This window comes from Camponotus vicinus, unplaced genomic scaffold (assembly GCF_025532165.1).
Source record: "Camponotus vicinus isolate PSW18456_S1 unplaced genomic scaffold, iyCamVici1.0 SCAF_5, whole genome shotgun sequence".
In the NCBI taxonomy this organism is placed as follows: domain Eukaryota; kingdom Metazoa; phylum Arthropoda; class Insecta; order Hymenoptera; family Formicidae; genus Camponotus; species Camponotus vicinus.
This window is the reverse complement of record NW_028141977.1, coordinates 12,207,732-12,230,958: the sequence shown is the minus strand read 5'-3', so window position 1 is coordinate 12,230,958 and position 23,227 is coordinate 12,207,732. Positions and strand designations below refer to the sequence as shown.

The window sequence follows — 23,227 nt, the reverse complement described above, 5'->3', positions numbered from 1 at the left end:
ACCAATCACAATATTGTATTTATATGATTCCTCATAATAAAGAACAATCTTAATCGAAAAATATATTAATTTGCAATTAAAAAGTTACGCACTGTACACTATATTCGATGTTTATTGTGATTATATCAGAAAGTGCAAAATATATTGTTTTAATTTATTCAAAATTAAAAACTGCTAAAAATGAAAGATAAATTCGATATTTTATAATCTTATATATAAATAGATAGTCTATAATATATTTTTTCCGAAAAAAATTATTTTAGTCCTTCGTGGGCTATTTTTTTTAGAAATTTCCAAAAGTAAAACTGAAAATCTATCATTCCGACTGCTGTCATTTGTACACATCAAATATTATATACTGTACCGCCATCTTATGATAAAATCATCAACTAATATACACGACGTAAAAAATGCGGTCATATATAAAAGTGCGAATCTGCAGTTTACAGTCTATATGCTGACATTACATTATATGTATATAATAAACAAAAAGATTATTTTCGTATTTCAAAATGTTCATTTTTATATTAAACAGTTATTTACATATTAGTATATATTATAATATGTATGTATCTATTTATAATAAAAGTACAATATTAAACATTTAAAAAATGGAGTTTTTATCTTCATCTGAAATTCTTTTCCTTCTCAGAAAATTAGTTTTATAATATCTGTGCAAACATATATCAATTATATATATCAATTTATTAATATAAAGCTTATCAACATTTAACTATAACTGCTGATTTCTGTAGAACAAAAAATAAAATAAATTTAGTGTTCTTTCTCTAGAGCTATTAAGAATTCTAGATTAAGAGAAATACAAATTAATTGTAAAAAAAATGAAGAGATTAGATTATTTCTTTTTAGATAAATTTCAAATTTTATTAAATTATAATTTATAGCCCAATTATTAAGTAATTAATAATTTTGTAAAGTCCGCAAGTTTTTCTACGAAGCATCGTGCGCCAATTCCATCGCTAATGTGAGATGCGCAATAGACAAACGTTTCTGAAAAAATCATATCTTTGATACATGTGATAATGTGGAATTACACCGTGACTTCGTTATGCATTTTTAGTTTTTAGCAATTAGTTTTAGCTCCAATAAACTCCGCCTATATAATCGACGATTATGTTGTGGCAGCGCGGCGGCATCATAACATGTTTCTTATATAAAAAATTTTCTTGTTTTTAGATCTTTAATTAATATCGTGATGTTTAATTTAATGCAAACTCAATTTGTCTGATATTAGAATCACGTTTAACACAACAATCAGATAAATGTATTATATAAAAATAAACATAAGCGTAAGAATGTAAATTTTTCTTTTACGATAAAAGAAGATACGTAAGATATAAGATATAAGATATAAGATATACACAAAAATTATAACCGCAGTTTAAACGTAATACGAAAAGGAATATAGGAATAGGTTGTTCAGCGATTCTTCGTAGATTCTTCAAGTCAATTCCTTACACTATCGTCTTGAATACTGCATTCGGAGGAATGAAAATGTGCATTCATAAGAACGAGGAGAATTGGTTATAAATCTTAAGAAGTATCCGTATAGATATTCAGCTGATTAAGTCAAATTATATGATGCCAAACTAAATTATGGCAAACGAGCATTCATCGGATATTTTTAAATATTTACAAAGTAAGTCGTAATAACTCGTTATCGATGATGCTTCCCATTTCTTTACAGATTCGCTATATCATTACGCGAATAATATAAAACTATTATGAATATCGAGATATTACGAAAGATATAGTACGCGAATATACACTCAATATCATCGACAAATCTGCAGTTGCTTAGAAAAGACGAAAGCGATCGGGATAATCCTCGTTGTCTTATTCTCTTTTGCGTTTTCACTCGGCCGTGATGTAAACGTGTCATCTCGCATCAACGACGTTATTGTAAGATTTATCATCAACGCAACGCCCGTTCTATTCTCACTTTCGAGAATATCTCTACAATTACGAATCGAATACAAGACTTTCGTATTCATGATTATATATGTCAATCACCTAGCGCAAAAGAAAATGTTCTAAATTTTTAACAATAATCAATTAGAAGCGATTATTATTATCATTAAATTTGTTTTTTTATCTGTTATAATTTGTTGATAATAAAACTTTTCATACAAAAATGGGGGCTTTAAAATTTTAGAAAAAAGAATTTTGAAAAAAACTTCGTTGATTATAGCATTTGTTCCTCCGACTGGAATAATTTTTTCTTCACACATTTTTCCCTGTCATCGAGAGCAACAAAAATATTTTAGATAGTTAAGTTATACGATTTATTCTGTAAGTATAATGTAATGATACATTTTTATTCTATTCATTACTGAAAAAAATGTATAAAAATATTAATATTTATATAATATGTAATTATTAATATATATTTAATGTATTCTCTAATTAACTCAAATATATGTCTCACAGATGACACTATTAAATTATCGATCAATCACTTGATGCGTAACTTCTATGAAGAATTTAATCCAAAAATTTATAATAATTTAGAACATCGAAATTTGTACTTATATATGTTATTTATGTTTGACAAAAGCACAATATGAATATGAATACAAATAAAAGACGTAGATATCATATGCCTCAGATAAAATAATAAAAAAATTAATAGACTTTATCTTTGTATCATTATGAATTTTATTCTTCAGTTACATAAATTTTGAACTTTGCAAATAAAATCAACATAAAGACTATTTATTCTGTTTATTCAATAAGATAGAGTTACGAAGCACTACTATCTATTATTAAGAAAATCATTTAAGTTTTGACTGGCTAACAATCAGCATTTTTTTACGTATCTGTATGGAAATCTTCTAGTTATCATAATCAGTGTTTCAAATTAAAAAACAGCCACACTTGAAGAAAATGTTCGTCGCCTCGGTAAAATAGCTGCTCCTTCAAAATAGAAGAAAATATTAATCAATAACAATGTCAATTAATCAATGTCAATTTAACTTCGACATATGTATAATAATTCAATTTTAGAGATTTTCAAGGAGCAGTCTATTCGAATAGCGATGTGGTTCTCGTAACAAGATTCAACAGTGATTTTCTCGCCATACTCTAAAAAACATATTACTAACATAAGTATCATAAACAAAATGAATATGTTAATATTTAGCTTGTACGAATTACTCATGCAATAAAATTACTTGTATATAATAATCTAAATAATAAAATTATAATGTGTGTTTACACATTACACGTAAGAAAAATTTCATGAAAAAAATATTGCAAATAAAAGTAAAACTACGTATAAGATGCACAAATTACACAATTCAAGTGCAGCAATAAATAATATAAATCCCAGCTGACTCTTCACACATTAAAATCATACATAGACTCCCTTCCTTTCCTTTTCCTGCATCATGAAAATTCTTTGCACTATTATTATTCAGATAGTGTTCGACTGCACTATTAAGAAAAATTTGTGAGAACTATGAAAGCTGGCAAAACCTTAAAATTACACATTTCATGATACGTAATGAATAATCTGTTCGCAGACTTTATCATGTCATCGTAGCATCGTTACATTGTGATAGAGTATTTCACATGCAGTAATAATGCTCGCATTACACGCATTACATGCTTATTTGCGTCAATTGTCCCTGCATTACATTTTTTCATGGACCCATAAGCGGTTTCATTATAGGCGAAATTATATAAAACTGGTATATGCGAAAAAATTACGGTGTTCATACTATTATTTTACAATCAATATTATCGACCTCGAATATTATCTCGAAGAAATCTTTGCGCAATTGTTGGATGGATACAAGAGCGGCTAGAATGTTTTCTATTGTCTTAATCTTCCTTGCATTATCGTTCGATAATAGTATGATCGCATTCTCTCATCAGATTGATGATGTTATTCTAAAATTTATCATTGATGTACAGCCAATTTTATTCCCCCCGTCGAGAGTATCTCTACACTTATGCGTCAGTTATGGTAAGATTTTCGAATTTTTATCATTACCATATTGGGCAAGATTTTTTGAAAGTAGCGTCTATATATATATATATATAAAAGATGACTAAATAAAAATAAAAATAATAATAAATTATGAAAAAATAAAAATTTGTATGATCTCATTTATAATGTAATAAATTTTATATATATATATATATATATATATATATATATATATATATTATATATATATGTATTCGTTATAATAAACCTCCTTATATATAAAAATAAAATATCGTTGTAGAGCTAGAAGTATTTATGCAAATATCTCGCCACTAAAAGATCGTGGTAATATCCTTTCCATTTTAAATAAAAGAAAATACAGAAAATTTTAATAGTTTTTAATTTTTATTTAATAGTTTTTATCTTTTTTCTTAGATGACACAATTAGATTATCCAGGAAACTGTCGAGTCTTCATTTAATGCACGGCATTCATAATAATGTTATCCCAGATTTCGACCGAAGAATTTACGATGACCTGGAACATCAAAATCTGTACGTGTTGGACCTGGATTGCAATTACGCCATTGAAATTTTACGACAGGTATCAAATGCTTTTAAAACTTCTATCATATTTCTACTATACTTTCCACGCTTTTTCGTAAATACAATGTGGATATAAACATATCGTGTTATCGACTCTCGAGTTAAAAAAATAAAACCGTTGCTCTCACTGTTAATAAATATTAATAATCTCGATCGAGACTCTAATAACGTTCATTCACCGATGCTCAATAAATTTTGCACAATCAATTACGACTAAAAATAAAATCATTAACATTAACAATCGCAAAAAATTCTCTCATTTTATTTCTAAATAAATAAATTAATTATGATCTGACATTATACGATAGGTGAATTTGAATAGAATGTTCGTCGCCCCAATGAAATGGCTACTCCTTCAAGATCGAAGAACGCGAATCGACAATGATGATAATGCTAACTTAACATTTACACATGATAATTCGATTTTGGAAGTTTTCGAAGATTTAGCCGTTTATCCTGATAGTGATGTGATTCTCGCAACAAGATTAAACGGTGATTTTTTCCAACTCACATCTGTATATCGGCCAAGCCCGCAGCGAGGAGTGATATCGGAAGATCGTGGAAATTGGACGATCGAAAATGGTCTACAAATGAAAACTTTCGACGTGGCTTCAGCACGTAGAAGAAATCTTCAACAAACGGCTCTTAAATCTGTTCTCGTGGTACTTTGAATATGTATTCATCTTCGAAAAGAAGCATATATTGTATATATAAACATAATCGAAGATCTCTCTCAAGCTACAAAACAAAATATGTGTGTGTGTGTGTGTGTGTGTGTGTGTGTGTGTGTGTATGTAATACATATCTTTTACTACTATATATTTTATAAGAAAAAAAAATATATATATACATACAAAAAGTAAAAAAAAAATAATAGAAAACTTGAGATGTATATAACTGTATTTTATATATTCTTAATTTTTTATATATAAAAAAATATCTTTTCTTTTCAATTTCAGACAATGTATCCCGATAGTATAAATCATTTGGATGATTATAAGTATAAAACTATAGATCCGCTTGCGAAAATGAGTTATATCTGGGTAAACCATCTAACAAATCGAATGAATGCAACGTAAGTCATGCTTTTTGACATTAAAAAGTGCGGGCAACTGCCTATAAGCGTTGCCTGAAATTTTTTCTCTAGATTGGATTTCGTTTTTGTCTTATTCACTAATGCTCAATAAATTTGAATTGCAACAGTTTCTTCCGCATTCCTTGCTAATAATATATATAGAATATTTATGAAGATTTTTAGCTTATAAAGGAATTTAGGTTCGAATGATGGTAACGATTTAATTAATTACGAATTAGTCGTAAATGCAAATAATATTCAAAATGATGTAATAAAGTCATAATTTGATCTCAAATATGACGAAATTACTAATTAATGCAATTATAACAGTAACTGACCTACAATATGTTTTAGACGTCAACAATCTATAAATCTTTTTTAAATTATGATATATGCATGATTATGTGTATGAATGATGATCATATAATTAAATGAATCATCATTTGTCAGCAGAAATGATGTATAACTATTTTAATTAATTGCTTATAGTTCAATATTATCAATCTCAAATATACCAGAAAAAGAAACCAATCTTGTCAAAAACACATATTTTAATTTGCTACTAATAAACAAGAGATTAATATTCTGATTTATATAAAACGAGAAATTAATAAATTTTGTTATTTTATCATTCATATATGATAAATTCGTAAAATAACTGATAAGAGTCAATTATCGCCATTAAATTTTTTTCTTATATAGAGTAAATTTTACATTTGTGAACACCTGGGGAGAAACTAAACTTCCAAATGGATCTTCAGACGGAATGGTCAGAATGTTAATTCGACACGAGATTGATCTCGGTGGTACTGTTATGTATATCCTGAAGGATCGTTTGAGTGAAATAGATTATGTGTCACTACCAGCGCGCGTTAAGTAAGTCACATTCAATCTGCGATCAGTCAATTTTTTCTTCACTTTTTTATTACAATATTATATTATAGGCATAGTGAATCTATCCCGTTATAAAACAGATTAAAGCGGTATGCTAATCAAAATGTAATGTTATACAATAGTACCATGTCTATAAAAGATAATATTAGAAAAGAAAATAATTATATTTAAAAAAAATATAAAACAAGTGGCAGATGATGAATTTTTCTTTTCTTGTTTAAAGATATTATATTAAAAAAAATAACATAATATCTCTAAACAATTTTTCTTTTTAAAGAAAGAAAAAATCGCCAAGTATATGCTCTAGTTGTGTAAAACTATTATATTTATTACTGTAAAAAATGCTTTACAAGATAGCATTATTTTTATTTGTACAAAATAGTGTCATTTTAATTAATGTCAAATAAATTCAATTGGATCTGCACACCGGCAAGAAAGGAGAGTAGGAAAGGAAGAGCGAGAGGAGGAATTATCACAGCTACAAGAAAAGGTTTGAAAGAGGTAATTACAAGAGAATTAAGCCAGCAAGTAGTAGAAATAAAAATATTATATAATGGAAATAGATGGAATATAATTACGGTATATAGTCAAAATATAGAAGAAACAATGGAAACAATAACGGAATACATACAAGAAGAGAAAGAAGAACATTTGGTAATAGGAGGAGATTATAACGCAAGAACGGGAAATAGAGGAGGACCAATAAGAGAAGATAAGGAAAAAGAAAAAGAGGGAGAATCTAGAAACTCAAGAGACAAGATGATAAATAGAGAAGGAAGAGTATTAATCAATAAGGTAGAAGAAAGAGGATGGATGATTTTAAATGGAAGTTATAATAGTGAAGGAGGATGGACTTATATAGGAGGATCAGGAGTTTCAGTTATAGATTATGTAGTGGCAAATGAGAAAGCGGAGGAAAAGATCAGGAAGGTAGTAGAAGGAGATAGAATAGAATCTGATCACGTACCATTAGAAGTAGAACTAGAAGTGGAACTGGAAGGAACAAAAGACAAGAAAAGAAGGAAAGAAAAGGATGTTAAAGAAATAAAAAGAAGCAACTGGACGGAAGAAGGAATAGCAGAATACAGGGAAAAATGCGAAGAATGGAACTGTACAGAAACGGAAAACGAAGACATCTGGAGGGAGCTAAAGGAGAAAGTAAAAAACTCAATTCCAAAAGTAAAGAAGAAAATAATACCCTGGAAGTTTGGAAAAAGAGAGTGGCACAGCAAAGATTGGAAGAGAGAAAAAAGGTATTTAAGAAGAATGTTCAGAGAATTAAAAAAAGGCAGAATAGACTGGAAGGAATATGCAAGAATAAGGAAAAATTATAAAATATGGTGTAAGGAAGAAAAGAAAAAGCACGAAAAGGAAGAAGAAGAGAAGATAAATAATATTAGAACGGAAGCTGAGGCATGGAAATACATAAATAAATATAGAAAGAAGAGAGAAAAGATAGACGAAAGTATAGAATTGGAAAGCTGGAAAAATCATTTCATGGATTTATTGGAAGGAACAAAGAAAAGAGCAGTATTAAATTTGGAAGAGGAAGAAGAAAAGAGAGATGGAGAAGAGAAAGAAGAAGGGACACAAGAGATAACAAGGGAAGCTTTAATAAGACAATTAAGGAAACTGAAGAGAAGAAAAGCACCAGGGGAAGACAACATAGAAAACGAGGCTTGGAGATACATGTCAACAGAGATAGGAGAAGCTCTATGGAAGTTAGTAAATAACATTTGGAAGAAAGGAGGAGTACCAGAAGACTGGAACAAAGGAATAATCAATCCAATATATAAAAGAAAAGAGAAAGGTGAAGTTAAAAATTACCGAGGTATTACACTGATGAATACAGCCTATAAGATATACGCGAGCATTCTTAACGAGAAACTGATTGAAGAAGTGAACAATAAATTGCAGGAGACACAGTTCGGTTTCAGAGCAGGAAGAGGAGCTATAGACGCAGTATACGTGCTAAATTATATAGTAAATAAAGAATTGAACAAGAAAGGAGGAAAGATTTTCGCATTTTTTGCGGATCTGAAAGCAGCATTCGACAAGATTGATAGGAAGAAATTACACGAGATAATGAAAAGGAGTGGAATAGAGAATCAACTAAGAAGAAGAGTAATGGAAACATACAAGGAGACAATAAACTCAGTGAAAATAGGAGATAAAAAGACGGAAAACTTCTGGACGGAGAGAGGAGTGCGGCAGGGATGTCCAATGAGTCCTACCTTGTTTAATATATATGTGATGGATCTAGAAGAGGAGATGAAGAAAGAGCAAACAGGAGGAGTCACAATAGGCAAAGAAAAATTCTGGTCATTGACATACGCAGACGATATGGTACTTGTGGCGAGGAATGAAGAAGATCTAAAAGGAATGTTGAATCGATTCAGAAAATACTTATCAAGAAAGAGACTGACATTAAATGTAGAAAAATCAAAAATAATTGTTTTTGAGAATGGAAGAGGAAGGAAGAAAAGGAGAGAGTGGAGATGGGGAGAGGAAATTATAGAAGAGGTTACAGAAATAAAGTATTTAGGATACATATTACAAAAGAACGGAGGAGCAGAAAAACATGTCATTGAAAGATTCAAGAGAGCAATGATCGCTATGAAAAAGACGTGGAGTATAGGAGAAAGACTATTCGGAAACGATTACAAGAGGAGAGAGAAAATGTTTGATGCGCTAGTAGGCAGTGTAGCATTATATGGAGCGGAAGTATGGGGATGGAAAAATGAAACGAGATTAGACAGAATTAAAAGAAAATATGTGAAATGGATATTAGGTCTAGACAGAAGAACACCGAATTATATTCTAGTAGAAGAAACAAAAATGATAGAAATAAAAATAGAAGCAACTAGAAGAGCAATCATCTATGAAGAGAAAGCAAGGAATTCTGGAAAGAAATTAGTCGTCGAATGTATAAAAGATTTAGAAAAAGTAAGAACGAAGAAAGAAGAAGGAAAATGGGAAGCGGCAAGAGGAGATCTACTAAAAAGGATAGGAATAGATAAAGAAGAAATAAAGTGTGAGAGAGAGAGAGGAAACCAGGAGATAGTTAATACAGTATTGACAAAGATCTGGAGGAAAGAAGAAGAAGGAAGACGGAAGAAAATTAAGGAATCAAAATACAACAACGCATATGAAGGTATAATAACAGAAGACTTACCAAAGTACCTACAAGGAAAAATGAAAAAGGATAGGAGTTTAATAGCAAGATACAAATGTGGAAATGAGCTAAGAGGAGGTCAATATTGGAGAGAGATAGAAGAAAGGACATGCAGAGTATGTGGGCGCAGAGAGGAGAACCTAACACATGTGTTAAAAGAATGTGAGGCGACAAGGGATAACATACAAAGTGAAGATTTTCTAAGCGAGGAAGGCAGAGGATTGGAAATAATGAGAAAGATAGAACGAGAAAGGAGAAAGCAGCAGGAAATAGGAAAAAAGACGGAAGCACAGAAAGGAATTCAAACTAAAGAGAAGCAGACGGAATTTTGAGACTGAAATATATAAAGCGATGTAAAGTAAAAGTCTTTAGGTTTAGGTTTAAGTTTTAAGTTTTTAAGTTTTTAAGTTTTTAAGTTTGCAATATTTTAAGTTTTAAGTTTTAGAGCTTTTGAATTTATGAGTTTTTGAGTTTTTCTTTTTGAGCTTTTAAGTAAGTTTTTAAGTTTAAGTTTTTAGTTTTGGTTTTATGTTCTCAAATTTTAGGAGTTTAAAAGTTAAAGTGTAGGAAAGAAAGAAAAGTTTAAGTTTAAGTTTGTTTTGATTTCAAGATTTTAAAGATTTTAAAGATTTTAAGGATTTTAAGGATTTAAAGATTTAAAGATACAAAGGAATAAAGACTGAGTTTAGAGTGTATAGTTTAATAGTATGATAATATGGAATAAAATAAAATGAATATGAATATAAATATAAGTATAAGTATAAATACTGTAAAGATTGATGTATTGAACAGGAAGTCTATCCTAAGCCGAAAGGCGAGGATTAATGGAAAATAATAATAATAGTGTCATTTTAATTTGTTAAAAAACTGTTATACTAAAAAAAATATCGTATATAGTAATTATTTAAGAAAATACGTAATCATCTTTATAATTTTTTTAATACTTGTTATTATTTTGTCTATTTTTTTGTTCTAAAAATGCCCTATTTTGTTTATTTCTTTTAAGTTGAATAAATAAAAATAGAAGAACTAAAAATAAGAAAACTAATTCAAGTTTGTCAAAGAACTTTTAAAAATTTGTCTCAAGTTTAATATTACTGATGATAGTCACATTTGATTAGCACGCGCCCGCGCGCGCGCGCACACACGCGCGCGCGCACACACACACACACACACACACGCGCGCGCGCGCGCGCACGCACACACACACACACACACACACACACCATTCTAAAATTTAATAATGTACTTCGAATATTCATCATCAATAATAATATTAATAATTAATAAAAATATTTTATTCTTTCTATTGCATTATTTATTATTATTCGGATCACAATATCGCTAATATTGATATATAACTCAATCTAACTATATAAAATTTTATATAGTGCGGCATTCGTATTTCGACAACCATTATTATCGACTGTGAAAAATATCTTCACCTTACCCTTTAAAAAAAATGTTTGGATAACAATCGCCGTATTCCTCCTTGTCGTCTTTTTCTTATTATATTTATCTATGAAATGGGAATATAATCGAAATATGATGAATAAATCGTCATCCTCCTTTAAACAAACATATATCGGTGATCCAACGCTCGGCGACGATGCTTTAATTCTTTTAGGCGCTTTTGCACAACAAGGTACTTAATCTAATACGAAGTTTCTAATTCTCAATTTGTAAGTTAAAATATTCATAATTTTAAAAGTAAACTTATATAAATTGTCTTTGCAGGTTATGCATACGAGCCATTCAAAATTTCAACTCGAATCATCACTCTCATGTTACTACTAGCCTCGCTACTTCTTTACGCGGCTTATACAGCGAATATTGTAGCTCTATTGCAGTCTCCTACGAATTCTATTCAAACTCTCTCCGATCTCTTGCATAGTCCGTTAACTCTCGCTGCGGAAGACGTCATATACGCTCGTAATATGTTCAAGGTTCATAAATTACAAAAAGTTAATTTTTCAAAACAAAAAGTTAAATGTTAAAAAATGTAAGGGAAATAATTTCTATGTATAGACTTATAAAGATCCCATTAGGAAAGCGATCGTGGAAGAGAAAATCGAGCCGAAAGGACATAAGTCTAATTGGATGCACGTAGGAGAAGGTGTAAGACGAATAAAAGATGAACCTTTCGCATTTCACGGTTTCCCAAGTAGGATATACAGAACCATGCAAGACATATATCAAGAAGATGAAAAATGCGGTTTAACTGAGGTCGATTTTCTCAACATGGTAATGCCACATCTTCCATTACCAAAACAGTCTCCCTATTTGGAGATAATAAGAAATGGGTAAGAAACTATATTTTGTATCGTGTTCTTATATCGCGTTCCTAAAATAATAATAATTAAAAATTTACATTTGTATATACAAATTAAAATCTACCATATAATGTCAAAAGTATGTATAAATATATGCATATATAATATATATATGTTTTAATTTTGAAATATTGATTGATATAAATGTTTTAAAAATTATTTTTTTTCGAATGATCGCCTTGAAAGTCGCCTTAATCGCCGTAAAATTGTTAATAATGCCTGTTTTTCGGATAGAGTCACACGCATGTACGAACATGAATAATTTCAAAACTATATATAATTAAAAATATGAAAAGGTGATTAATAGTTTAAATGCTATATTTTTCAACATTACATTATGATAAACTTTTGACATTATTTATAAAAATGTCAAATGAAAAAAGAAAATTTATCTTCCCTGTACATGTATGTGTATTATCTTCTCTGAAAAATAAATATCAGAAAATAAATATCTCAGAAAAAGTTTTTATTAATTTCAGTTTCATATATAACGTTTGTGATTTTTTTATTTGAGTTTTCATTCGTTTATTTTCAACGAAATTTACTTATAATTTAGGCTTGAAGATTATGTTACATCCATAAGTCCAAGATATCAGAATAATTCGTGACACGCATGTAATAAAATAAAAATAAAATTTAAAATATTTAAAAAATTTTTTTCAGAGCTTTGAAATTACAAGAATACGGACTCAAACATCGGGATGAACATCTTTTCTTCACAAAAAAACCAGAGTGCTCGAATCAGGCCAGTTACATCAGTATCAGTTTTACAGAATGCCACTTTGTCATAGTTGCAATGGGTTATGGAGTGCTTCTCAGCTTGATCGTGTTTGCACTAGAGTTGCTGTGGTACAAAATGTAAGCTTAAAGGCAGATCTCATTTACGCATACTCATATTATTTGTTATCTTACATTTGATTTTACAGACGAAATAAGAATACAATCCAAGAAACGATTCCAACTGTAATAGAAAAAAAAGATCTCGAAATCATCGAATATATTGATTAGATTGCTACAAAAATCACATTCGTTCCAAATGGTATTCGGAAGTATAAGACCACAGACTTTAATATATTACATTTAACATAAATCGCTAACACATACACACACACAGCGATATTACAAGTGAAGCCAAAGTCATTCAATTTATATATATATATATATATATATATATATATATATATATATATAATTTATAAAATATTTTATAACAAAATGTTTAACATTTTTTTATTCTCCTACAAAATTTGGTTAGTTAAAAAGTCTTTTGCGAAAGGATAAGAGATTAATAAATTTTCATGCATTACAAAAAAAATTACTATCATTACTAGAAAAAAAATATTTATAAACATTATTGCAATCGATGCTATAAGTTGTAACTTATGCAAATGTTTTAAATAATCATTATTTGCGCAATGTCTTGAATACTGTTGAATACTGTAGTCTAATGCACGTTCTCGTTTTATATTTTTGTACATTTAAAATTGTATATTTAACATTGTATATTTTTGAATATTTAAATATGTTGCGATTGATATTTTTATTCTTATATATGCATACATATGTATACTTGATATTGTACACTTTATTTTTCAAAACTTCAAAAATGTTTTAAACGTACACATTTATACCATTATATCTTATTTGATATTATCAAGTGATACAGCATATCAAATTTTGTGATATTCGATATAATATTCTTCCAATGATAAATGGCTACTCTTGTTTTACATCTCACCATACGAGTCATATATAGTCGTATATTAGCAGATTAGATATAAGATACAGAATTCTATAATATATATAGAATTCTGTGTATGACTTTCTAAATTTTTGCGATAAACAAAGCACTCTCTTTATTCTTCTAGCGTATCCTTTTCGCATTTTAAGCACTTGAAAAGAAAAGTTGATAGTCAATATTAATGTAGCGTGTGATAATTAGCAGTAGAAAATACATACACAATTCTATTTGTTAAAAAAGAGATTGACGAATCTTTCCTGATGTTACCCATATTCTGACATTACACATTTTAACTTAAAGGAAAAATAAATAGCTTTTCTTAAAAATATAAAAAATGTTTCTATATAAAGAATATATAGAATTCCTGTCTTACATTATGCTACTGTCTAACATATGATTAATAGAACTTGTAATCACGTGGATACTAATAAAGATTATTGTTCATATTATTATGGTTATTCTTTATGTGTAAGAACCAATCACAATATTGTATTTATATGATTCCTCATAATAAAGAACAATCTTAATCGAAAAATATATTAATTTGCAATTAAAAAGTTACGCACTGTACACTATATTCGATGTTTATTGTGATTATATCAGAAAGTGCAAAATATATTGTTTTAATTTATTCAAAATTAAAAACTGCTAAAAATGAAAGATAAATTCGATATTTTATAATCTTATATATAAATAGATAGTTTATAATATATTTTTTCCGAAAAAAATTATTCTAGTCCTTCGTGGGCTATTTTTTTTAGAAATTTCCAAAAGTAAAACTGAAAATCTATCATTCCGACTGCTGTCATTTGTACACATCAAATATTATATACTGTACTGCCATCTTATGATAAAATCACCAACTAATATACACGACGTAAAAAATGCGGTCATATATAAAAGTGCGAATCTGCAGTTTACAGTCTATATGCTGACATTACATTATATGTATATAATAAACAAAAAGATTATTTTCGTATTTCAAAATGTTCATTTTTATATTAAACAGTTATTTACATATTATTATATATTATAATATGTATGTATCTATTTATAATAAAAGTACAATATTAAACATTTAAAAAATGGAATTTTTATCTTCATCTGAAATTCTTTTCCTTCCCAGAAAATTAGTTTTATAATATCTGTGCAAACATAAATCAATTATATATATCAATTTATTAATATAAAGCTTATCAACATTTAACTATACCTGCTGATTTCTGTAGAACAAAAAATAAAATAAATTTAGTGTTCTTTCTCTAGAGCTATTAAGAATTCTAGATTAAGAGAAATACAAATTAATTGTAAAAAAAATGAAGAGATTAGATTATTTCTTTTTAGATAAATTTCAAATTTTATTAAATTATAATTTATAGCCCAATTATTAAGTAATTAATAATTTTGTAAAGTCCGCAAATTTTTCTACGAAGCATTATATGCCGGTGCAATAATTCCATCGCTCATTCGAGATGCGCAATACACAAACGTTTCCTCGAAAAATGCATGTCTTCTTGCTTAATGTGATAATGCGAAATTACACTGCGATTTCGTTATGCATCTTTAATTAGCTTTAGCTCCGATAAACTCCGCCTATAATCGACTATGTTGTGGCAGCGCGGCGTCATAGCAACCCGCCATAACCGGCACAAGGCAAAGCCCCGATAGTAGTAAATAAATCCATCGTGTGTCGCGATGCCGAATTCTTGAATTCGGTCCGGAAAATGTCGTTGTTTAAAACAAAAGAATGGTGGAGAACACAGTGCGGAGTAAACGAGTCCTTCGACAGGCGCAGTCTCCTGGTCGCGCCGTTGTTTGGCGTCGACCGGAAAGACATTGTCGTCGTCGGCAGTCACAGTGGATGCTTACGGATATATAGCCCGTCGTCGCAATGGATAGAGGAAACGAAATCGCCGAGTGGTTACAAGTCCACGGATCTGATCATCGAGACACAAATCGGCGACTGTATCGTCGCCATGAAGACGGGAAAATTCGTCTCGTAAGTGAGGATGCGATGTTTGCGAAGTGAAAAAATCATTAACATCGTGAAGAATTACTTTTAATTCCGAAATGCATAGTCTTCCTCGTAAAGAAGACTTGTAAAAGTCAAGGAAATAATTCAATAATTTCAAGAGATTAAAATCAATCAATGCAAAAAATAAAAGCACTGTTCAAACTCTGTTTAAAAATTATATCAAATAAAAACAAAAATTAAAGCAAAGTAAATAGCAAAGAAGTATAATAATAATAAACTAAATAAATAATTATAGAACTTCAAAAATCCATATATTCTAATATATTTAAGAGAAGAGAAAAGATAATTATTTTATTTAATATATATCATATATATACATATATATATATATATATATATATATATATATATATATACATATATATATATATATATATATATATATATATATACATATATAACAATAAAACAATAAATTATACAAGTGCTAAAGATAGAATTATGAAAAATTTTATTTATTTTTAATCTCTTCTCTAAATACAAATTTAAATTTATTATTTAAAGTTTATATTATTCTATATAAATAAGATAAAAAGTGCAAAATTTCTATACTTTAATTTTTAATTTATCTGGTATAACAATCTTGTATTTTGAACATTGTTTTCAATAGAGAATCAAGTATTGAAATATCTGAATATTTATTCTATAATGTATTTATATTTATATATATGTATATGTAAATATTTTTTATTAATTATATTTATTGTGTCTATATTTAAATATAGCACATCAACAAATATTTTTATATCTTTTTATATTTTTAGCTAATACGTGTATCTTACAATAAATGGTTCTTCGCTCAAATACTGTATTTTTACTGATACTGCTCTGTTTCAGAGGCTCGCAAGATACCCGACTCGCGATATTGACATCAACAAAACTTATCATTTACAGTATTGTTTTGAACCAAGGCTCCATCGAACATGGTAACGCAATATGACTTGTAACGCAATCATATTAAGCTTTAAAGCAATAAATTAAAATGTACTTTGATCCGTTCATTTTTTTATAATTTAATACATTTATTCTTTTTTTTAACTTTTACTTCTTTTTTTGACTAATTTTATAGATTTTTTTTACAGGTCTTTTAGTTATTAATTTAATAGGTCTTTTATTTGTTAATTTAATAAATGACATGTTTTAGAGATGTACATAATAAATAAATCATTTTTTATCGGTTTTTATTTAAAAGAAAACTTTCATTTGATGAAAATAGAGAAGCTATGCGCCGTTAAAATTTTCTTTTTATTTGAACTCTAGAGTTATAATATATTATCGAAATATTAATTTTAATGACAATGATTAATCGTACAATAAGGCAATCTTTGATAAGCAGCCCGACTAATAAGATCAAGTTATCGTGAGTCTTTCGTGGGGGAGAATCAACTAGAATTCTCACATTTGATCTAAAAACAGTCTATCAGTAAGAACTTATAAAAATCTGCATAGATAAAATACAGATATGTAAATCGTCACCCATCTTTTCATTTCATGATATACTTTGCAATTATTTTAATATCTGTCTCTATTATTGATATTATCATTACTGCTGTTATGATCACAATTAATATTAAATATTACATTGATTCTATTTATATATTATATATTATCATTGTCATTACATTATTGTTTTCATCGTCATTATCACATTATTACATTATTATTATTATTATTATAAATTTTAGGTTTATGATGACATGACTGAGTAGAGAATGAGTAAGATTATTTTTTGCTGGATTTTTCAAAGATTCCAGGACCTGAGGCAAATGTTCCGAGAGCCGGTCCTGGCAACGTAGATAAAATGTCCGCGAGCGCTGGCCGCTAACGAGCCGCGCAACGTTACGCATCACGAGAGCGCTAAATTATTCGCGAATAATTCTCGACAGCGAAAGATATACATGGAAACGTTGCTACGGCAATATCTCGCGATGCGTCGATGCCTATTACGACAGAATGATTTTCGTCCGGCAGAGTGTGTCGTCACACAAGTCGTAAAACCGATATCATATCGTTCTTTTGCAACAACGTGTTACGTATAACGATGATATAAGAATTGAAATGATCATTGAAGCTGTCATTGATGCTTTAAAATTCGTAGAATGACAACAACAAAAATTGTTCATATCGATCGTAGTATTGATTATTGAAATATGTTACATGATAAAACTGTATTACTAGCTTATTTTATATTCTATAAAGATTGTTTGCTACGATAAACAAAAATTTAATTTTAGATTTGGAAATTTTAAGATATTGTGTAAATATCTCAAAAAAATATATACAACAACTAATATAATGAAACTCGTCTCATTTAAATCTTATTTTGCTGTAGCAATTATATAATTTTCGAATTTTTAATTACAATTAGAATTTTCATGTTACATCGATCGATCGATCTTTCTGATCCATATTCATATTTTATATGTAACGCTAAATGTAATCACCTGATTCCTCGTTAATTACAATATCGTATACGATCTTCATATAAGCAAATGATATTAATGATTAAACGATCGTATTTAATGCTTAATGTGAAGTATAAAAATCGGACTACGTATTTATCGATCATTTAGTGTGATATCGCGTATCAAAGAACGGAAAAACGCGTCGCGCAGTCTCGCTCGTTACGATCGCAGATCGATTGAAAACTCTATCACACGTCGTCACATGTCTCTTTTTTTCTTTTCTTTATCGATTCTTCTTTGGTTATTTATGTAACAATGGGAGAACTTTTTTTAATTTTCTACGATCCGCTTGATTAATTGTATTCTTTATGGTTAAGATTTAAAGTAAGAATCTCTAAGATATTAAAAAGAAGAGTCAAGACAAATTTCATTTTAAAACGCCATATGTGAGAAATGTTTACCGATTAATACTAATGATTTATGCAGTTCTACGAACGATACGGGAAATTATGTATATAACCGCAGGGGAATATAGATCGTGATACAGTGTTGATCATTAGAAGTTGGCACAAATCGTATTTATAATATACAACACTATTGTAGTGTAGCAATGTATTATAAAATATATGATAATGTCACAACTTAAAAATAATATTTATACAATATCGTATGAAAAATATCTAATTATATTCTATACTATAATAATTTTGCATATCCTCTCGGCAACGGATCTTATGAAGTAGCCATTTTTTCCGTGAAAAGTTTCGTCTCTTACAATTTCCATCGTTGATATTAATAAATAAAATTATAAATATTAATAAATAAAATTATATATATAAATATACGATTTTTTTATTAAATTCAATTTTTTATTTGCGATGACAAAATGTTTACCGGTCAAAAATCAAATGATCGGTTCGATCGTTTGTGTTTCTCGCGCTATAATCCAAGATCGAGAGAAGCGCCTCGAGCTAATATCTCGTTAAATCCAGCCGATATTAGACGCGAACAACAACACACGACCGTCGAGCGTTTCGTAATAACTCGCGATCGCCGTTACGTCGTCGTGGCGCATGTATATATCTCTTTCGAGCGCGCGATTCCTCGCTCTGGACGGGCGTGGAGCGGAAAGCGAGAACTCCGATTATCTTCCTCGCGATGAAAAACCGTTCACGCCGATTCCCGTTCCGTTCCGATTGCTTGCCACTCGCGGGGAGAGCGCAAATTGCGCGCGAGTTGTTTTCGCGTGCGCGTAAATTGCGATCGTCTGTGATTGACTTCTTTCGCGAGATCGCGTTGAAGACAGCAACGTCAACGCCTACTTCCTGCGACACCACGTAGGCGCCACCAAGATTTTTGTAATCCTTCTCTCATTCACGCAAAAGAAATGCAAATTAAGCGATATAATTTCTTATCTATTCTGTTAAAAATAAAAGTACCTTCTCCGCTCCATTTCTAATGTTTTTAATTTTCTTCTCTTCTTTTCATTTATAATTTGCAGAGAAATTCACAATTCTAATTTTAATAATATAAGAATATTTATAAAAATAATTTTCATATATAATACAAATAAATTATATAAGAAAAAAATATTCAGCAATATTATAATTATCTCTTTTTATTTTTAATGCCTTTAATTTTCTCTCCTCTCTTCTTTCTTCTACACACGCTATTCGAGAAATCGTGTTTATCTTGCTCTCACCTTTTTTCTCGCTCGCTCGTTATATATGACGTTGTGATATATGTAATACGCAAATCACCGATCACTCTCGTCTGGACGCTCAAACGCGGTCACGATGAATTGCGGCCTGACCTATATACAGACAGGAATCACGATTGTTCGCCGGCTCGAACCGCTTGTCTAACGCTGCCCGAGTTCACACATCAATCTCGCGTATTTATTTTCTCGATTAATTTCAACGTATGTGTGTCTATGGATGTATATAATGTCAATCTAATTTAATGTCGAAATAAAATTCCGTAACAATTCTCGTCCTTGCGATTAAAAAATCTGAGATGTATGTTTCTTTTCTAATACATTAATAAATTACGCATTTCTCCCGACATTTCATCGTTTGATAATAGCAAGATTTGACATAATAAAAGAATCTTTGATAAACATAAAGAGACTGTTATAATGTATTAAAACAAATAAAATTTCTGCGTTAAGTAAATTTGCTATAGAAATCTCCAAACTGATTAATAAGTAGACGTAGATGAAATAAAAGAGAATAATCAATAACCAATCAATCGGTCTAATCAATAGTCAATGTTTAACATGACTTATTAAAATCTTTATAAAAATGTGCATAATATAATATTAATTGCACCATCAATCAAATAGTTTTTGACGGAAGTAGAACAAAACATGCTATTACATTGTTTTATTCTCGAGATCGACACAGAATTTCATTTCAAATACATAAAACTCAATATAAGAGAAATTGTTTTTCATCATTCATATATGAGATCACAATTTAAGAAACAATCTGAAACTCCGATAAATCCGATAATTTACTCATTCATTTTTTTCAATATATTTATAATAAATCTCAAAAATAGAATGAACGTGCCAACTTAATGAGAGAAAAAGAGAGAGAAAGAAAGCTTTAGAAATCTTTTTAAATCACGCGTTTTACGATTAAGATTTTAAATTTCAAGCTTCATTTTGTAAATTGTTCAGAAATTGTTAATTTAATTATTATCGTTGTAACCTCCTTGCAGGCGATCGTTGCGACCTGGAAGCTGTTTACGAGCACTTGCTGCCGCGATTTCCGGCGTCTTTGACGACAGGTCCGTTCGGTGGTGTGCGGGGTCGAGACTTTCTCTGCGTCCAGTGCCTGGACAGTACGCTTCTCTTCTACGAGCAGGAGACTGCTACCTTCAGCCTGGTTCTCGGGAATCGACTGCTGCCGGAGCCGATTGTCTACATTTCGCGGAACGATGTCTTCGTGACGTCGAGCTCCTCGTGGAGTCTCGAATGCTACAGGCAGGTTGTTCTACCCGTACCCATCTTTCCGAGTAACCTGTCAATGAACACCTGCCGGTGTATATAGAGATAATGTGGCTGCGATGTATCAGATTGCAGTCTCGTCTTTCGGGATTGTATGTGAGCCGAGAGGACGAATGAAAAGATATATAGCAATGTCATTAGAATCTCGCAATAGTGTGATGAGAGAAAAATTCCTAATTTTTAAAGATCGCTTAAACATTTGACGATATGTGAAAAGAAATATAATTACATATCCTTAAAAAAAATTTCTAATTATTAAAAGAATTCTGGTTTAGAGCGCATTTGTGTATTTTTAGAAATAAAATTAATATAGATAATAATATTGCAGAAAATAGTGGTAACAAAGTAAGAGAGAAAGAGAGAGAGAGAGAGAGAGAGAAAGAGAGAAAGAGAAGTAAAATATCTTTTTTAAAACATATGTAGAAAAATTTGTATAAGTGTATTTTTTTATATTTTCGAAATTTCTACATATGTAAATTATTTATATCATATTATTGGAATTTATAGAATTAATAAAATAAGATCGGAAAGATATATATATATATATATATATATATATATGTTTCGCAGATATAAGAGTATGGCGGAATTCGGAAGCAAGGATCGCTCGGAAGAACCGAAGAACCTGGAGCCGGATTGGAGTTACAATATCGGAGAAGCCGTTCTCGACATCGATGCCGTTACCTTGAGCAGTTTCGAGGTCGGGATTCTCGTGCTCGGTGAAAAGAATCTCTACTGTTTAAAGGACAATTGCGTTTCTCTGAAGTACGCGAAGAGACTCGAGTACAAGGCTCTCTGCTTTCAAGCCTACGTGATAGGTATAATTGACGGTAAACTTGGAAATTTATCCAAAGAAAAAGAATTAGAAGAAAAAAGACAAATCAACTCACATCTTGTTATCTTTGCTTCGGTTTCATTTCTTCTAGATTTCTCTTCTAGATTTCTTTTCTCTTTTTCCCTCCTTCTCGCGAAGAAGAAAAAAGGGGGAAGAAGCAAACTAGTTGGATAGAGAATCGTGCTCATACGCTTGATGCACGATACGACACGTCTAATTACTTTTAACGGATAGAAAATAAGTGTGCTAATTGAGCATGATGCTTACAGAACCGGATGGCAAGCTGATGGTGCTCGTAATCGCTGACACGAGCACCCTGATGATTTACGAGGGTACGACTCTTAAGTGGTCGGCTCAGCTGCCTCTTACTCCGGTCGCCGTAACTCGAGCGCATTTTCAGGTAAGCGATTGCATAATTCTGTAACTCTTACGTTCTCAAAATCGTGTTTCGAGGTGTTATTTTGTAGAAAATCATATGTTATTACATGGCACCGGGAAAAAAGCTTAAAAGATTAGCGTTTTTCCTCAATTTTTATCTTTTTTGAAATGACAAATTGTGTTATGTAAGAAATAATACATGATATTATATAATGATGTTACACAATTATTATTTAGAGTAACATTGAAAAAATATATTCCAAGTTTTTCGTATTTCAATGTATAATGTTAAAAAAATATAACAAATATATATAGATGTGATATATAAAAAATACAATATATAATACTTTTAAGCGTACAACAATTTGTATCATGATTTTCCTATTATAAAAGAAAACAAAGATAAGACATATCGACTTTTTTGTAATGTGCGGAGTCAACATATTTTTTCAGAGAAAGAAAGCTTCAGCTACTGAGTTAGGTTCATATTGATAACCTATCACGTGCAGGCATGTCTTATGTATTTTATTTTATCACCTCGCTCATGGTAGGAATAACGAAACAGGAATTTATAACAATGACTGAAATGTATCTAACAGAGCAGCCATCAATCTTCGTCGAGATGAGGATAGGAGAAAATAAAAAAAATTCTTACCGACCGACGAGAGATTGTCTTATCCGAATAACGACGTCGTAGAGTAATAAGAAAAATATATGGGAGAACTGCTTTTGAAAAAAAAGAGAGAGAAAGGGAGAAAGGAAACCTCGATGGGACGTGTATCTA

At 29.9% G+C, this 23,227-nt stretch overlaps 3 protein-coding genes across 3 annotated transcripts in view; all 3 read left to right on the top strand.

Moving 5' to 3' along the window:
* The first annotated feature begins 3,863 nt into the window (after nucleotides 1-3,863).
* LOC145971996 (ionotropic receptor 84a-like) lies at nucleotides 3,864-13,151 on the top strand. Its single transcript, XM_083100148.1, has 10 exons — nucleotides 3,864-3,991; nucleotides 4,391-4,557; nucleotides 4,868-5,221; nucleotides 5,519-5,634; nucleotides 6,337-6,510; nucleotides 11,095-11,348; nucleotides 11,441-11,649; nucleotides 11,732-12,006; nucleotides 12,700-12,894; nucleotides 12,963-13,151. Exons 1-10 carry the CDS (start codon nucleotides 3,880-3,882, stop codon nucleotides 13,042-13,044), a joined length of 1,938 nt encoding a protein of 645 aa, XP_082956274.1. The 5' UTR covers nucleotides 3,864-3,879; the 3' UTR covers nucleotides 13,045-13,151.
* On the top strand, nucleotides 6,925-10,048 carry LOC145971809 (uncharacterized). Its single transcript, XM_083099867.1, has one exon. The coding sequence runs from the start codon at nucleotides 6,925-6,927 to the stop codon at nucleotides 10,033-10,035; it is 3,111 nt and encodes a 1,036-aa protein (XP_082955993.1). The 3' UTR covers nucleotides 10,036-10,048.
* A 2,281-nt stretch (nucleotides 13,152-15,432) lies between the features above and the next one.
* LOC145972513 (protein PTHB1) overlaps nucleotides 15,433-23,227 on the top strand; it is a 15,252-nt gene continuing 7,457 nt past the window's right edge. Inside the window, exons 1-5 of the mRNA XM_083101229.1 lie at nucleotides 15,433-15,776; nucleotides 16,650-16,738; nucleotides 20,942-21,206; nucleotides 21,801-22,048; nucleotides 22,335-22,465. Of these exons, the coding sequence (XP_082957355.1) occupies nucleotides 15,502-15,776; nucleotides 16,650-16,738; nucleotides 20,942-21,206; nucleotides 21,801-22,048; nucleotides 22,335-22,465 (1,008 nt within the window). The 5' untranslated portion in view covers nucleotides 15,433-15,501. The remainder of the gene's footprint in view (nucleotides 15,777-16,649; nucleotides 16,739-20,941; nucleotides 21,207-21,800; nucleotides 22,049-22,334; nucleotides 22,466-23,227) is intronic.

Bases quoted from the DNA above. Each gene is read 5' to 3' on its own strand.
- LOC145971996 (XM_083100148.1), top strand. From the start codon at position 3,880: ATGATCGCATTCTCTCATCAGATTGATGATGTTATTCTAAAATTTATC. The intron at 5,635-6,336 runs GTAAGTCATGCT...TTTCTTATATAG, and splicing joins ACAAATCGAATGAATGCAAC to AGTAAATTTTACATTTGTGA. The intron at 6,511-11,094 runs GTAAGTCACATT...AATTTTATATAG, and splicing joins TCACTACCAGCGCGCGTTAA to TGCGGCATTCGTATTTCGAC.
- LOC145971809 (XM_083099867.1), top strand. From the start codon at position 6,925: ATGTCAAATAAATTCAATTGGATCTGCACACCGGCAAGAAAGGAGAGT.